Below are 18,140 nucleotides of genomic sequence, written 5' to 3' on the forward strand. Positions count from 1 at the left end.
TATATCCCCTTATTACACTTCCATTTCATGTCGCTATAACACTCAAACAATATTTCGGTCCGCTCATACGGTATTCCGCAGAACTGGCCACCATGTACGCAATTATTCCGCCTGTCTGACCAGCATAAATACAACATTTCCATATAGCAATAACGGTGCGCTCTCGCGTAGCCACGTGGAGCAGGCCACCTATTGAACTCTCGTTTCTCTGAATGGAGATCAATCACACTTGGACGACACAGCTGCATGTCGCCGCAAACCCCTACTAGCGAGTCACTCATTTGTGATCCCATTGCCAAACATGTAAAACAGACACAAATTTCATGAAGTAGTTCAAAAATTTCTTTTTCAAAATTCTGACGTTCTCTGCTAATACGTTGCACGTCAATTGGGTAACAAATTTACCTATTCACACAACTTTACAGCATTTTGCAGTACCACACGTTTCTCATTTTTACTTTATTCCATTATGGACAGATAGCATATCTTAAACTCTAAACACCTTCTAAAATTGTAAGCTCAGCTTGCTGTGCACATAGTTATAGTCTACACAAACATACCCTAATTTTCTCACCCTCGACATCCTGCCCATTTATCTACTGTAGTACCTCTTTTAACATGATAACAGCACAGAAAATATTGATAAATCTACATATCCCTTCAGTGTAATAATTTAACTTAATTGCTAATTATATACAATATACTTTACTTTCGCCATACGAGCTAACTTTAATTCTTCCTACTTATTCTGTGTCATTTTGCCGTACTCTCCCAGGGTTTTGTAGTCTAATTTCAGTTGATTGTTACCGATTCCTGTTGTTATTCATTCCACCCCATCCTTGGTCAGACCGTTGACACGTTTCTCTATTGTCGCCCCATGATGCGCCATTACTTTGTGGCTCCCATCTGTGTTCATTTTGTTGCCTATATTCTCTGCCATAGTTCTCCCACTGTACATTGGTCCCACTACGATATCTATGGTCCATGTTTTGGTGAGGCGGCCGACTTACTTTGTTTTGCCAATTATGGCCTCTATTATTCCATCTGTTGTTCTCCCTTCTTTCACTTTGCACATCCCTCTGCCTAGGTTTTTCTCGCGCCTGGTGCTCGTTGAAAGCGAACTCCAACTCTCTTAGGATACCATTGAATCCCTCTACATCAAAATCGGCCGACGAGCGTTCGATGATAGGAAATTGATAACTTCATGTAACACAATCTTACGATCTCAGCCGGTGTGCATGGGTCGTACAAATGCTGATTTTTCTTGGTCAAGTTTTCGAAATACTTCACCGGACTATGGAATCCTGAACTCTCCAAATCTCTGCTCATCGTTATTTCCTGTTTTATCCTGTCCTGTACCTCCTTGGACCAGTATCTGTTTAAAAATGCGTCACGAACTCTTTGTATGACGTGCACGTCTTTGCAATGTTCCGCATGCATTCGGCCGATGTTCCCTCGATATGTGAACAGACGAATTCCATTTTGTACATCAGAGGCCAGTGAGGAGGTAATGATAAATCAGACAGTCCAATAAAAGTTATTGGGAATGCTTAAAATCGAAAATTTCATTAGAATTTCTTCCCGCTTGGCCTACCACATTCTCACTTAGCGCTAACGTTTCCTGTCTACCGTGACCTTGGGCGTCCTCTCTTCTACTCCCTGTCACGTTTTCATCACTGGAAAACTGTCCCATGGTGCGCATTATCCGGTAACAGTTATGCATATGACATATCACATTGCTGTTCTCCGTATTCACAATTTGCAACCAAGTCGTGCCCTATATCGTCGCGAGGGCCATATCTCTACCGATATTTCGTTGCTCTGCAGATACGGTTTCAGTCTAGTTGACGAGCAACTCTTACATTCGAGCACAATCTAATATCGTCTGGTCTTGGAAATAAGCGTGTAGAGTTTGAACTGGCTCTTTCGGTTCCTGTTGTTTTCAAATCGCCTACTACTTCTTTTCTGAGAGGTGATTTTTGCCTTGGTTGCGACCTGACTTGCTCAGATAATTGTTTAATTTCGCTTTCTATGTTCTGTTTAAATTGGGAGAGCTCCGCAGCCAATGCCTTATTTGGCAATTTCTACTTGTTTCACGCGCCTCTGCAACTTCGTTAATGCACCTCTACCTACCTTTGTCGTGTTTTCTGTCTTCTCTAATGTTTCAAGAACAATCCGCTTTGCGCCCCTCGCTAGTAATCGCGCCTCATTCGCAGTTCTTCTGACCTCCGCAACATCTCGTTCTAGTTTTGTTCGGAGTGTCACTACCTCATCTTTCACTTCCCTCGTTTCATGTTTTATCGACTGAATCTCGACACTTATGTTTTGAATTTTATTTCCCGTTTCAGCACTAATGTTTTGAATTTTATTTCCCATTTCAGCATTAACGTTTTGAATTTAATTTCCCATTTCTGAGCTGACCTTCTGAATTTTACTTCCCATATCACTTCCCATTGCTTTTAGGTATGCAAGGATATCCAACACACCTGTGTTATCTAAATATTCTCTCCTATTGTGACTTTCTCTTGCTCTACTCTTAGGTGATCTTCTCCCCCTTTCCCTGTCCATTTCTTGGTATTCAAGAAAGTCATCATCACGCGCCCCTGGTTTGCTGCGTCGTGACGATGTCATTGACGGCGATCTACCACAACTCTTAGTTGTTCTGCGTTCACTTGGACTCCTTACATTATAGTCCCGCATCTTTACGATTGCCTCAGTGTGTCTCTGTCTCTCATCTTCACTATCGGATTGCCCACCATAGGCTTGACTGTGTCTATCATCCTCACAAAATTCCCTTGGATCGGTATTCTACTCACCAGTGCCTTGTGTTTCTAACATAGATATCTCTTTCTCATCCCGTAGGCTTTCTTGACTACACCGTGTATCTGCCATTTCTATATTGTTACAACTAGTGCTCTGTTGTGCTACTAACCGCGCTTTCAGCCTAGTTAACATGGACTGATCCCTGATAACAGTTCTCCCTTAAAGGTACACAATCTACACTACCCACATTTATTATGTAACGGCCATGTAACATAAAATATCTACAACAATGTCGTGAACGAGCAGTGTCGTTACAATACAAGCAAAATACAATGACACACGACTAACATAAATATCAGGAAATTGCAGCCAGCGGCCTAAAGCGCAATGCCTCTGAAAAGAAATACATTAAAATAAATGAATATTATTTTTAATGTTATCGCGTGACTTTATCACTGCAAACTATACACGCAAGCTGGTGATCACTATCAATAACACCTAAACATTAAATGGAAAAAAATTTTTTTTTAAATTTCCTATGTTTCAGACCACTTTATGACTACTATTAGAAGACTCTAAGTAGAATCCTGGTAGAGTAAGCCATATCCAAGATGCTACTTCAGGTGGGTGTAAAATGCATGTGCGCAACGGAAAAATATTGTACGCTAAAATGATGAATTGGCCCTATCTGACTACCCCCTGAAGCAGATCTTAGGATCTCTTAATGCTCTTTCACATATAAATTACGACCTCAACTTAAATGAATTAGTAAGACAACTAATACTACTAAATGATAAACGTTGTTTCTTGTTATACATTTATTGTAGATTATTAAACAACCCTTTATTACAAATGTCTATATTTTCTAGCTAAAATTTCTGATCAATTACCCAACTCTGCCCTTTTTATGGCCACGCGATCTAATATAAATAACGCGAAATGACTGACCTCATCTACGTACGAAACACTAGAAGATACCACTTTCAAAGATGATCTATGGTGGTGTGGAACCTCAGCGGAAATAAACTAGCGTGATCACAGCTGTTTAGCTTTATAGCCCTAATAAGCCGAAGCAATTAGCAATGCCACCGTATGTACTGCGTCCGGTTCGTCGGAGTGATGGTTCTCGTACACGTCAGCGACGATGGAAAAACTCCAGCCACAACATAAAACTGTTTCAAACACTAGGACAGCAGAAGGCGGTCCTCTGTCTAATATACTCTAATACAGTCTTCCCCTCTCTGTGTGCTACAGACGAGAAAAGCGAACTCCCAGCCACAAGAACAGAGTTCAAATAACGTCTCAAAGTAAGTATAGGCAGATGAAGTGCTCTCAATCACTGAACGCTGCGTACTCAACGACGACTTCCAGCCCAGAGGCGAAGTCCAGAATCGTGTAAGTTCGCAACAGTACAGTGCCTAACCGATCTTACTATAACTCTCCTGAGAGCAAAGACAGCAAGTCCGTCTGTTCCAACATCGTTGATACTGAGCGACCATCACACACAGGCGCTCAAAACGGAGTACTTCTTCCTCTCCACCACTGGCTTCCCAGCAAGACTCGGCTCCCCTCCCTCGTAACTGCAGAAGGCAAATCATCTTCACGAAACTACGGAATACAATGGTATGCTTCTGAGTAGAAATCCTTGGAAATAACGCAGCTTGCGTGATTTCCGAGGTGACGCTACCTTGTTCCTTTCAGCTGTGTCCAAGATTTGCAGACTTCCCGGTTATCCTTCCGGTCCAGCTACAAGACCGGCCGGCTGCGACTCTATTGTTCTCCAGCGCTCAGGTGCCCCAACGTCCGTCTTGTTACTTCCTGCGTTTAAGCAGGACCAACACACCTGTATGGGCCTTCTACCCAGGGTTTGAGTTTCACCTGCCGTTTCATCTCCGCTGGCGTTCCAACCTGTACTGGTATATGCAATCATTCATTATGCCATTTTGATAATAATGACACTCCGTCACCTTTCGCGCAAAAGTGTTAACAATTACTTACAAGGCGTACATGACGATGTCAATCTTCTTTAAAAATTCATATATACGATGTACAACCTATCAAATGATACCTAATTGTGGTTGTAGATTACGGCAACGTATGTAGATGAGTGCTTGTAAGGTGCGAAATTATAGCCACCTCACAACATTAGTGACCCGTGGAGTGAATCTTAAAAGATATACCACTGGCAAACAGGAGATACATGATGTCGTTAATCAGGATGCCTTTGCGAACATACACCGCCACTCCGCGCCTAAGGTGATCGCCATAAGAGGCATAGAAGTCATATCCCGCTATCCGTGGTAGCGCTGCTAAATGCACCTCCTGTAACAGGGCAATATCTGGCTCCAAAGCCTGTTTCATTTGTTTCAAGAGATGGATCTTGGATCTTGATGGGCGCTCGCACGCCGTTGTCATTCAGTGCTGCCATACCTATAGCCCCCACTCCAACCGGGGGAGGGGGGGGGGGGGCTACAGGTCGCTGTTGTGACGGTAAGGGGATACCCAGTGGCAGGCGCTGTCGGCGCCCCTTGCCCGGCGCAGAAGTTGACTTCAGCAGGTAGCCTCCCTGAATGGCGGAGACTCCTGTACGGGATCCTCCCCCCAAACCAGCGGTGACTCCGTCGCCGCGGTATCCATATTTTCGACGCATTCCGACACCGCCAGATCGGCTGACTTCGTTCTTTCTTCGGTAGAGAGGGTCATTCCGTCCCGTCAATGTGAGAGCCACTGGGGCCCGCCGGTCCAGAGACGCACTGACGACGCCGTCGTCCGGGGTCTCAGACACTGAAACGTTGATTCGCTCAATAGGTAGTGTATCACCTCGACAGGGAGGAGAGTTCCGTTTCGACGTCGTACGCCTCCTTTTGCGCCATTCAGGGGATCGTTGTTTTCGCACTGGTCCTTCCGTGTCAGAAGACGGGAAGGAGTCGCGCAGGTCAGGCATAAAGGTCGCCGTCGGGACAACTAGAGAGTTGACCAAGGAGTTACGCTCGACATCAGCGTCGGCCACAGGCGCAGCTGGAGCAACCACTGGAACTGAGGATATGGCTAAAGTCACATCGTCAGTCACATCATCCATAACCGGTTCAGGGAGGATCGGAACACTATCCATCAAGCTGTTCACGTAATTCCGAGAACAGCCGGGCGGCCGCGGCGACTTGAGCTCCGTCGCATATGTGACCGAAAGTATCGTATACGACGAGGGAAGTACCACTCCTACAGTTGGTAACGGCGTTATCCATGACTGCAGACATTCAGATCTGATGTGGTCCTCTTTTCCACAACCACAACAAGTACGCGGCTGTCCGTCGTACATGATTAGGGCTCGACATCCGCTGACGGTCAGACAAGACAGAACATATCAGATGAATTCGCAGTTGCGAATAATGACTACCATCAGCTGTAGAACGGAATGACGACGATGAAAATTTGTACCGGACCAGGACTCGAACCCGGATTTCCCGCTTATCACGAGCGGTCGCCTTACCATTTGGCTATCCGTCAGCGATTCACGGCCAGACCCAAACTTCCATCTGTCGTCAACCATACGTCTGCGATCTGCCTTTGCACAACCACTATGTGTATTCCCTTACAGATCAGAAAAGGTAGGAGTAGGGTTGACGACATATGGAAGTTCGGGTCTGGCAGTGGGTCGTGCACGAATAGCCAAATGGTAAGGCGACCGCTCGCGGTAAGCGGGAAATCCGGCTTCGAGTCCCAGTCCGGCACAAATTTTCATTGCCGTCATTCCGTTCTACAGCTGAAGGTAGTCATTATTCGCAATTGCGAACTCATCTGATGTGTTTAGTAACGGCTGTGGTCGCCGCAGTACATCGTCATCAGTATAACACTGGCACTGCTATATCGTAAGTCGGAACATGGTTACGCAGATCAATTGTGACCTGACGCACCCCGTTAAGAACAGGGTATGTGCGGAAGTGGGCCGAGCGTTCTGTCTTATGATCATGAACAGCGCCGAAGTGGGAATCCCTGTTTGGTAGCACGTATTTAAAACGCACTAGCACGCAGCATCATTGATCATTTTAACGTAAACTGAGAATCGAGAGGTGGACGCCCAGAAGCTACTATGGCGGGATCTTCGCCTCGTCAGACAGGAAACGTTCCACATCTTTCGGTCGTGTATATTCCAGACAAAAGTTGAGAATGGTTCAAATGGCTCTAAGCACTATGGGACTTAACACCTGAGGTCATCAGACCCCTAGACGTAGAACTACTTAAACCTAACTAACCTAAGGACATCACACACAACCATGCCCGAGGCAGGATTCGAACCTGCGACCGTAGCAGCAGCGCGGTTCTGGACTGAAGCGCCGCCAGAGCGGCCGGCGCAAAAGTTGAAACGTAAGGTCGATTTCCTGAACTCATTTTCCATGATTTCAGCGCTCGAAGCCCTTGCGCAGGCTAAGTCGCAACTAAAAATCAGTTTGCCTAAGCAGTGTAGAACAGGGTGCAGAGATTTAGGTAGATTCTGTCCATGACCATTCTTGCCCTAGTATTGTTAATAACTGACATCCCTATTCTCTGGTGTGTTAACGCAGTTTGTGGAAAATAAACACCCTGGTTATGTCTGCAGACTGCGCCACCAATGAATCATAAGGTGAGCTGCGGAAGTGTCGGTTTAAATTTGTGAAACACCACGTAGTTGCTTTTTGTGGCGTATTGCGGTAGAGAGAACGGGAAATCGCCTGCTGTCTCGTAAGTTTACAAACCTATAAAGAAGTGAAGTGCATGACCACAACCTGGCGACCTGCCTTCCTTCATGCCGCTAACCTCCATTCCCCCCTCCCTCCTTTTCCACCCTGTTACACATCCAGAACACAGTTTATTCCGTGATGCAGTTCTATTGCACTAAGATATGGTACACATATTTATTATTTGTTCTTAACCAACTTCATTTAACAATAAACATCAACTGTATACCATTAAAGCACTATTTTCATTGTACCGTAGTTTTTCCACCCCCTGCAACACGGAAATTATCAGTTCTAGAGGGAAAAAGTCAAGACCTTTCTTTGTAGGAAACCTAATGCTATTTTGTACCGGTACACATTTTCGACAGAAGCTGAGGTTTACAAGTTATTCAAGAAAACATAAAAAATGATCGTTGAACACCCTCCTCCAAAACCTTCCCTCAAACCCACACTTCTGATTTAAGCCTTCCACGCTACTCTAATCACTGGAACATATTGTAGAATTGGTGACACTGGAGTCTTGTACGTGATTATCTTTGCAGATTCACAGCACTTTGCCAAGAACCCTTCCAGAAAATCTAAGTCTGCCATTCGGCTTCCACAACACTCATTTAACTATATCGTCCCATTTCACATCATTTCTTCGCATCACTACTAAATATTTGTCCCATGTGATGTTCACCACTAATCTTGTAATCAGATACTATACCGTTCCTTCTCTTTCTTATTCGCATCACTACTAAATATTTGTCCCATGTGATGTTCACCACTAATCTTGTAATCAGATACTATACCGTTCCTTCTCTTTCTTATAGGCCTTATCTTACATTTATCCACATATGGGAAGAGCTGCCATTCATTAAACCAAGGCGAAATTTTGTCCAAGCCTTTCTGTAATTCCTTACGATCGTCCAACTACGATACTTCCTTGTACACAACTGCATCGTCAGCAAACAGTCTTACAGTGTTGCTGACCCAGTCTCATAAATCTTTTATGTATATTGAAAACATTAGAGATCCCATTACTCTTCCTTGTAGCACACCCTCCGTTAATTTCGTTTGTGTTGAAATTCGCTGTCCAATACAACTTGATGGCTTCTATTAGTTAAATATTCCTGAAGCCAGTCACGTATTTGCGAAGATTCTCCGTATGCTCGTATCTTGGTCAGTATTCGACGACCGATGACCGTAGCAGTCTGGTCCCTTTAATTTCCCCCCCCCCCCCCCCCCCCACAGTAATCGACGATGTTTTACGGTGGGGAACGCCTTGGGGAAATCTTTGAAGACGCAGTACTCCTGTTCATCTGCATCTGTTGTATGCAATATGTGTCTGGATGAAGCTGGCTGCTTCGCACGAGAGGTTTGTTCTGAAACAGTATTGATTCTATGAGAGAAGCTTTTCTCCTCAATTGGTATCACGCGGCTGAATACACAGCGTCCTAGTCCTCCCACCAAGGAAAAATCTCTGACAATATCGGGAACTGATTCTGGGTCCTTCGCATAGTGGTCATAAACGCTGAACTCACTCTCTTGTACTCTTCCCGAAATAACATTTACAGCTGTTTCAGAAAGGATGCTGTTTCCCGACGGACTCTTATTAAATATTTTTATTCATGACGATTACGATTTCAGCCTGTTGTGCCATTTTCAGGCGATAGCTGCAACAACATAAACTACGTGAAGACCAGTTAAGCTTTTAAGAGTACATTTTGTTCTCACAACGCTTCATAAATATAAACTTGTTTTTTAAACCAATTCTAGCTCTTGCTGCATCACTAGTGCGTTTATACTGCACATCGTTCTTGGTAAGTCCTTAAGAGGACCCTGTCCTCACTTACACCATGTTTATATATCCCGTGTGTGTAATAACACAACAGTCTTCATCATTTGTATTGTGTCTCACTGTTTAGAGGCACAAATCGCGTGGGTGTTTTCAGCTCCCGGCCAGAGTGGCCGTGCGGTTCTAGGCGCTACAGTCTGGAGCCGAGCGACCGCTACGGTCGCAGGTTCGAATCCTGCCTCGGGCATGGATGTGTGTGATGTCCTTAGGTTGGTTAGGTTTACTTAGTTCTAAGGTCTAGGCGACTGATGACCTCAGAAGTTAAGTCCCATAGTGCTCAGAGCCATTTGAACCACTTTTGTTTTCAGCTCGTTACTAAATGCAAATAAGTAGGAGGCCGAGTTGACAGGAGCTGAAGGAGTCCAGGTTGCAATAATATGCGGTACGGCACACTATTAGAGAGAAGGATTATTGTTCAAGAAACACATAGTACAATGAAATTACTTATCTTCAGTAGTTTGTAGGAGTGCAGTTGCGGCTATGAACTGACAATCTCGTAACATGGAATATCATGAACTAATACAACATATTCTCACGAACTAAGCCTGATGCGCCCGCCTCAGACAATCAATGCAAACATAACAGAACTGGCTGAGGGCCGATTATGAAAGTGCGTCTGCCTATGTTGAAATCGAGCTAAGAAGAGAACACTCCAGTTTCGTCGAGCTGCACAGCCCGCTAGAGTGCGCTGTACTCGGCAGACGACGGGCTGCCAAACTTGTGTTGGCGCGGCGTTGTAGTAGTATCTGTGGCAATGATACTACAGTTTGTATAGAACTTCGTATTTCACTAAAACGAGAATGTTGGTCAAACTTGATGGACGCACAGCGGAAATTATGTGTACAGATGACATGGATTCGATAGCAATTATTACAGTAAATAATGGGTTTACAAGATGTTGAGTAAATTCTTGCTTAGACAGCCGGTTTGACGTAATATTTTTTGTAAATTTGTGGTAAGATCTTATGGGACCAAACTGCTTAGGTCATCGATCCCTAAGCTCATACACTACTTAATGTAACTTAAACTAACTTACGCTATGGACAACACAAACACACCCATGCCCGAGGGAGGACTCGAACCTCCGACGGGGTGAGCCGCGTGGACCGTGACAACACGTGATGTAATATTCTCGTTTTAGAGAAGTACTATATTATTTTGTACAGAGTGATTCAAAATACCCATTACAGGCATCTAGGGGTTGTAGAGGGGACTTAATACATGAAATTTTGATAGCGAACCCATATCCGGAAATGTTCCGTTTGGATGTAAAATCAATTTGAGCAGCGAATCGCTTTCAAATCTCCCGAGACACAATATGCACAAAGCGGGGACCATGAGCTCTGAAATGTGTGCTGTAGGAGCACACAGCATGGGCAATGTTTCGAGTACCCGCCCTCGGATTCTCTTCTGCGTGACAAAGGACGTCCTCATCATAGTCGAGAGTGCAGCACGTCCGTGGAACACCTCAGCCATCCCTCGCAGTTTCGGACTCACAAGTTTCTCACAGCCGTTGTAGTCCGAAGAAGGTGTTACGTGATGCCATAATTACAACAGGGACTGACGACGGTGCCATCTTCTCAACTTTTGAGCGTACAGTGAAGCGGGAGATTGAAAGTGGTCAGATCTTGAAACTTATTTAGTATGTCCGCTCTATAACCCTCAGAACCCTGTAATAGGAATTCTGAATCACCCTCTGTAAATCTAAATCTACATCTATATCTACAGGGATACTCTGCAAATCTCACTTAAGTCCTGGGAGAGGATTCATCGAACCAGCTTCACAATAATACTGTATTATTTTAATATCGAACAGTGCGCGGAAAAAACGAACACCTACATCTTTCCATGCGAGCTCTGATTTCCCTTATTTTATTATGATGATCGTTTCTCCCTGTGTAGGTGGACGTCAACAAAACGTTTTCGTTTTCGGAGGAGAGAGCTGGTGATTGAAATATCGTGAGAAGATTCCGCCGCAACGAAAAACGCCCACATCCCGTATCACGACAGTGACACTATCTTGACTTTTTCTCGATAATACCAAACGTGCTGCTCTTCTTTAAACTTTCTCGATGTACTCCGTTAATCCTCTTCGGTAAGGATCCTGCACCGCGCAACAGTACTCCAGACGAGGACGGACAAGCGTAGTGCAGGCAGTCTCTTCGGTAGATCTGTTACATCTTCTAAGTGTTCTGCCAATAAAACGCAGTTTTTGGATCGCCTTCCCCACAACATTTTCTATGTGTTCTTTCCAATTCAAGTAGCTCGTAATTGTAATTCCTAGGTATTTAGTTGACTTTACGGCCTTTAGATTTGATTGATTTATTGTGTAAACGAAGTCTAACGGATTCCTTTTAGCACTCATGTGGGTGACCTCGCACATTTCATTATTTAGGGTCAATTGCCAGTTTTCGCGCCGGCCGGTGTGTGGAACCGCGCGACCACTACGGTCGCAGGTTCGAATCCTGCCTCGGGCATGGATATGTGTGATGTCTTTAGGTTAGTTAGGTTTAAGTAGTTCTAAGTTCTACGGGACAGATGACCTCAGATGTTGAGTCCCATAGTGCTCAGAGCCATTTGAATTTGAACCGATTTTCGCATCAAACTGATATCTTTTCTAACTCATTTTGCAATTTTCTTTTGATATTCTGATGACTTTACTAGACGATAAAACACAGAATCATCTGCAAACAAGGCGGCTGCTCAGATTGTCTCCTAAATCGTGTGTATAGATAAGGAACAGCAGAGGTCCTATAACACTACATTGGTGAATGCAAGAGATCACTTCTGTTTTACTCGATGACTTTCCGTCAGTTACTACGAACTGTGACTCTGTGACAGCAAATCACGAATCCAGTAACATAACTGAGACGATATTCAATAAGCACATAATTTGATTACATGCCGCTTGTTAGGTTGTTGTTATGGTTGTTGTGGTCTTCAGTCCTGAGACTGGTGTGATGCAGCTCTCCATGCTACTGTATCCTGTGCAAGCTGCTTCATTTCCCAGTACGTACTGCAGCCTACATCCTTCTGAATCTGCTTAGTGTATTCATCTCTTGGTCTCACTCTACGATTTTTACCCTCCACGCTGCCCTACAATACTAAATTGGTGATCCCTTGACGCCTCAGAACATGTTTTACCCACCCATCCCTTCTTCTAGTCAAGTTGTGCCACAAACTCCTCTTCTTCCCAATCCTATTCAATACCTCCTCATTAGTTATGTGATCTACCCATCTAATCCTCAGCATTCTTCTATAGCACCATTTCAAAAGCTTCTATTCTCTTCTTGTCCAAACTATTTATCGTCCATATTTCACTTTCATACATGGCTACACTCTATACAAATACTTTCAGAAACGACTTCCCGACACTTAAATCTATACTCGATGTTAACAAATTCCGCTTCTTCAGAAACGCTTTCCTTGCCATTGCCAGTCTACGTTTTATATCCTCTCTACTTCGACCATCATCAGTTATTTTGCTCCCCAAATAGCAAAACTCCTTTACTACTTTAAGTGTCTCATTTCCTAATCTGATTCCCTCAGCATCACCCGACTTAATTCGACTACATTCCATTATCCTCGTTTTGCTTTTGTTGATGTTCATCTTATATCCATCCTCCTTTCAAGACACTGTCCATTCCGTTCAACTGCTCTTCCAAGTCCTTTGCTGTCTGTGACAGAATTACAGTGTCATCGGCGAACCTCAAAGTTTTTATTTCTTCTCCATGGATTTTAATACCTATTCCGAATTTTTCTTTGGTTCGTTTACTGCATGCTATTCCGAATTTTTCTTTGGTTCGTTTACTGCATGCTCAATATACAGATTGAATAACATCGGGGACAGGCTACAACCCTGTCTCACTCCATTCCCAGCCACTGCTTCCCTTTCATGTCCCTCGACTCTTATAACTGCCATCTGGTTTCTGTACAAATTGTAAATAGCTTTTCGCTCCCTGTATTTTACTTCTGCCACCTTCAGAATTTGAAAGAGAGTATTCCAGTCAACATTGTCAAAAGCTTTCTCCAAGTGTACAAATGCTAGGAACGTAGGTTTGCCTTTTCTTAATCTGGCTTCTAAGATAAGTCGTAGGGTCAGTATTGCCTCGCGTGTTCCAACATTCCTACGGAATCCAAAATGATCTTCCTCGAGGTCGGTTTCTACCAGTCTTTCCATTCGTCTGTAAAGAATTCGCATTAGTATTTTGCAGCCGTGACTTATTAAACTAATAGTTTGGTAATTTTCACATCTGTCAACACCTGCTTTCTTTGGGATTGAAATTATTATATTCTTCTTGAAGTCTGAGGCTATTTCGTCTGTCTCATACATTTTGCTCACCAGATAGTAGAGATTTGTCACGACTGGCTCTCCCAAGGCTGTCAGTAGTTCTATGGAATGCTGTCTACTCCCGGGGCCTTGTTTCGACTTAGGTCTTTCAGTGGTCAGTGCTCTGTCAAACTGTTCACGCAGTATCATATCTCCCATTTCATCTTCATCTACATCCTCTTCCATTTCCATAATATTGCCCTCAAGTACATCGCCCTTGTATAGACCCTCTGTACACTCCTTCCACCAATCTGCTTTCCCTTCTTTGCTTAGAATTGGGTTTCCATCTGAGCTCTTGATATTCATACAAGTGGTTCTCTTTTCTCCAAAGGTCTCTTTAATTTTCCTGTAGGCAGTATCTATCTTACCCCTAGTGAGATAAGCATCTACATCCTTACATTTGTCCTCTAGCCATCCCTGCTTAGCCATTTTGCAGTTCCTGTCGATGTCATTTTTGAGACGTTTGTATTCCTTTTTGCCTTCTTCATTTACTGCATTTTTATATTTTCTCCTTTCATCAATTAAATTCAATATTTCTTCTGTTACCCAAGGATTTCTACTAGCCCTCGTCTTTTTACCTACTTTACCCTCTGCTGCCTTCACTACTTCATCCCCCAAAGCTACCCATTCTTCTTCTACTGTATTTCTTTCCCCCATTCTTGTCAATTGTTCCCTTATGCTCAGCCTGAAACTCTGTACAACCTCTGGTTTAGTCAGTTTATCCAGGTCCCGTCTCCTTAAATTGCCACCTTTTTGCAGTTTCTTCAGTTTTAACCTACATTTCATAACCAATAGATTGGGGTCACTGTCCACATCTGCCCCTGTAAATGTCTTATAATTTAAAACCTGGTTCCTAAATCACTGTCTTACCATTATATAATCTATCTGAAACCTGTCAGTATCTCCAGTTTTGCCGGCCGGAGTGGCCGAGCGGTTCTAGGCGCTTCAGTCTGGGACCGCGCGACCGCTACGGTCGCAGGTTCGAATCTTGCCTCGGGCATGAATATGTGTGATGTCTTTAGGTTAGTTAGGCTTAAGTAGTTCTTAGTCTAGGGGACTGATGACCTCAGAAGTTAAGTTTCATAGTGCTCAGAGCCATTTGAGCCTCTTTTTGAAAGGAGCCTAATTGGTATAGAGTCTGGAACGAAAGACTTGCCTTTATTAAGTGATTTAAGTTGCTTTACTAAAATGGTTCAAATAGCGCTATGGGACTCAACATGTGTGGTCATCAGTCCCCTACACTTAGAACTACTTAAACCTAACTAACCTAAGGACATCACACACATCCACGCCCGCGGCCGGATTCGAACCTGCGACCGTAGCAGCAGCGCGGTTCTGAACTGAAGTGCCTAGAACTACTCGGCCACTGCGGCCGGCTAAGTCGATTCACTACTCTGAGGATATTTACTTCTAAGTTACTCATAGTGACAGTTGTTCGTGATCCGAAATCTGCAATATTTACTCCATCTTCTTTGGGGAGGGAATTACGGAAGGCTGTATTTAGTAACTCTGTTTTGGCAGCACTGTCTTCGATAGTATCTCCATTGCTAACGCGCAGAGAAAGCACTGATTGAGTCTTTCCGCTAGCAAACTTTGCATATGACCATAATATCTATGAATTTTCTACAAAGTTTCGAGTCAAAGTTTCGTTGTGAAAATTATTGTCACCATATCGCATTGAAGTCCGCGCTTAATTTCGAGCTTCTGTAAACGATAGCCAATCTTGGAGATTTTGCGTTCCTTTAAATTTGGCATACTTTTTTCGTTGTTTCTGCAACAGTGTTCTGACCCGTTTTGTGTACTAAGGGGGATCAGCTCCATGGTTTGTTAATTTATTTGGTACAAATCTCTCAATTGCTGCCTATTCTATTTCACCGAATTCAAGCTACATCTGGCCTACACTTACTGGTACGTTGTTAATTTGGAAGGAGTGGAGATTTTCTTTCAGGAAGGTGTCGAGTAAATTTTTATCTTATTTTTTGAATAGTTATATTTTTCGTTTCTTTTTGGAAAATTTGGGATTTACAATATTCATTCTCGCTACTACAACCCTGGGTTCACTAATCCCTGTACCCACTTCGACGTCCGTTATTAGCTCAGGATTATTTGCTGCTAAGAGGTGAAGTGTGTTTTCACAACCGATTACTATTCGAGTGGGCTCATGAACTAACTTCTAGAAAAAATTTTCAGAGAATGCGTTTAGCATAATGTCGGATGATGTTTTATGCGTACCTCAGGATTTAAACATGTATTTTCGCCAAAATGTCGAGTGTAAATTGAAGTCACCACCAGCTGTAATGGTATGAGTCGGGTACGTGTTTCAATTTTGGCTCAAGTTTTCTTTGAACCTTTCAGCAAATTGTATCCTCTGAGTTGGAAGGTCGGAAAGGATCTAGTTATTATTTTATTCCGGTTGCCAAGAATGATCTCTATCCAGAATAACTCACAGGAACTATCAACTTCAATTTCGCTACAAGATAAACTATTTCTAATAGTAACAAACACACCACCACCAATTGTGTTTAGCCTATCCTTTCTGAACACTGTTAGGTCCTTCGCAAAAATTTCGGCAGAACTTATCTCCGGTTGCAGCCAGTGTTCAGTACCTATAACGATTTGAGCATCAATGCTTTCTATTAGCGCTTGCAGCTCTGGTACTTTCTCAACACACCTACGACAATTTACAACTGCTATACCGATGTTTGTGGATCTACTTTCTTCCTGAGATCGACCTGCAGCCTTTGAGACTGAAACCCTTTTGCGTTTCCCCGGGACCCTATAAGCTAAAAAATTGCGCAGTCCACGCGACACAGCCCGTGCTACCCGTGTAGCCGCCTCTTGCGTCTAGTGGAATCCTGACCTATTCGGCGAAATCCGAAACCCAACCACCCTATGCTGCAAGTCGAGGTATCTGCAGCCTACAAAAAAGACTCTATCGTATTTCCCCTCATTTATATCCTGTACACTGCAAACATCCCCAAACCACCAACCCTAGCATGCTGCAATATTCTGACGACTCTACCTACCTAGTCACTCACCACACCTATCAACTCTCCCATGTCTCCCTCAAACGCCACTTGATTCTCTTGATCGGGTTGTGTAATACGTGGAAACTTGAAGTAAATCCACAAAAAATCCAAGCCACCATCTTTGGTCGCACCACCTACCAGATTCCCATCTCTTAATCTACACTCAACAGATCCCTATGTCTAACACAGTAAAGTATTTGCACCACTGCTCGACAGAAAACTGACAGGATGCACATTTTCTTATCATCAAATACAAAGTACGGAACCGATTAAAACATTCTAAAACTAGTAACAGGCTGCACCTGGGATCTACATCCTTATATCATTATCTTCATCCACAAATGCCTCATCCACCCTATCCTCACCTGCGCCAACGTTGCCTAGATCTCTGCCTCCCGTAAATTCTACAAGTCCTTTGAAATCCTGGGTGGAATCCCACGCCTCCTCGCTATCCACATACACCTAACTTCCCAAACTTGCAAACTACGCCAACTCATCTACACACCTTTTTCTCTTCATTGATCACCTTTGGATCCAATTCATTAACCGCAAAACCCAATACCGGTACCCATCATTCCACCCATTAGGCACCAATCCACATATCCTGGTGCGCCACTACATCCATATTCTATCTTCTACACGCCTCCCTGCCTTATTCATCCCTAGCACTGGAATTTCAACCAACTCCCACTCTGTCCCGAGATATACCCCTCTTTACAACCCTAGTCACAACCCTTCACCTGACACGACCCTTCCATCTTTCTTCCTCCGCTTTCCTTCGCATTACTGGCTTTTAGTCGCTACCTTTTGTTCCACAGGACACCATTGTTATAGCCATCATTATACCTCCGTTATGACCGTGATCATTTCCTTGCATCACCAGCATCAATATAGCATCATTTATAATACCATCAGTGATTATATTTTAACTGAATAAGGACCAATCAAGTGAAAACGCGGTAGATGGCTCTGAGCACTATGGGACTTAACTTCTGAGGTCATCAGTCTCCTAGAACTTAGAACTACTTAAACATAACTAACCTAAGGACATCATACACATCCATGCCCGAGGCGGGATTCGAACCTGCGACCGTAGCGGTCGCGCGGTTCCAGACTGTAGCGCCTAGAACCGCTCGGCCACTCCGGCCGGCCGAGGTAGATGGAGAAAGTAAACTATTTATGATTTCAAAAGTAATCGCCATAACCATTAGTACACTTATCCCATTTATGTTTGCGGTTGCCTACGGACCATGATTGTACTCAGATGTGCATCTCTTCGTTCGAAGCAAATCAACGGACACGAATGTCTTTTTTTCAGTGCACCAAAACCATGGCTTTCGGGTGGGGAGAGATCGGGACTGTATGAAGGATGTATAAGGGCTTCCTAGCGCAACTTACGCAGTGTACGCAAAACAGCTTTGGCAACTTGTGTGTGCTCTTATATTTATTGTTATCTGATTGATGTA

General features: G+C 43.7%; 1 protein-coding gene across 1 annotated transcript in view; it reads left to right on the forward strand.

Moving 5' to 3' along the window:
- The first annotated feature begins 6,641 nt into the window (after positions 1-6,641).
- The window catches only part of LOC124722385, a 99,325-nt gene continuing 87,826 nt past the window's right edge, over positions 6,642-18,140 (forward strand). Inside the window, exon 1 of the mRNA XM_047247558.1 lies at positions 6,642-6,689. Within this exon, the coding sequence (XP_047103514.1) occupies positions 6,642-6,689 (48 nt within the window). The remainder of the gene's footprint in view (positions 6,690-18,140) is intronic.

Source organism: Schistocerca piceifrons, chromosome X (assembly GCF_021461385.2).
Source record: "Schistocerca piceifrons isolate TAMUIC-IGC-003096 chromosome X, iqSchPice1.1, whole genome shotgun sequence".
NCBI classification, from domain to species: Eukaryota; Metazoa; Arthropoda; class Insecta; order Orthoptera; family Acrididae; genus Schistocerca; species Schistocerca piceifrons.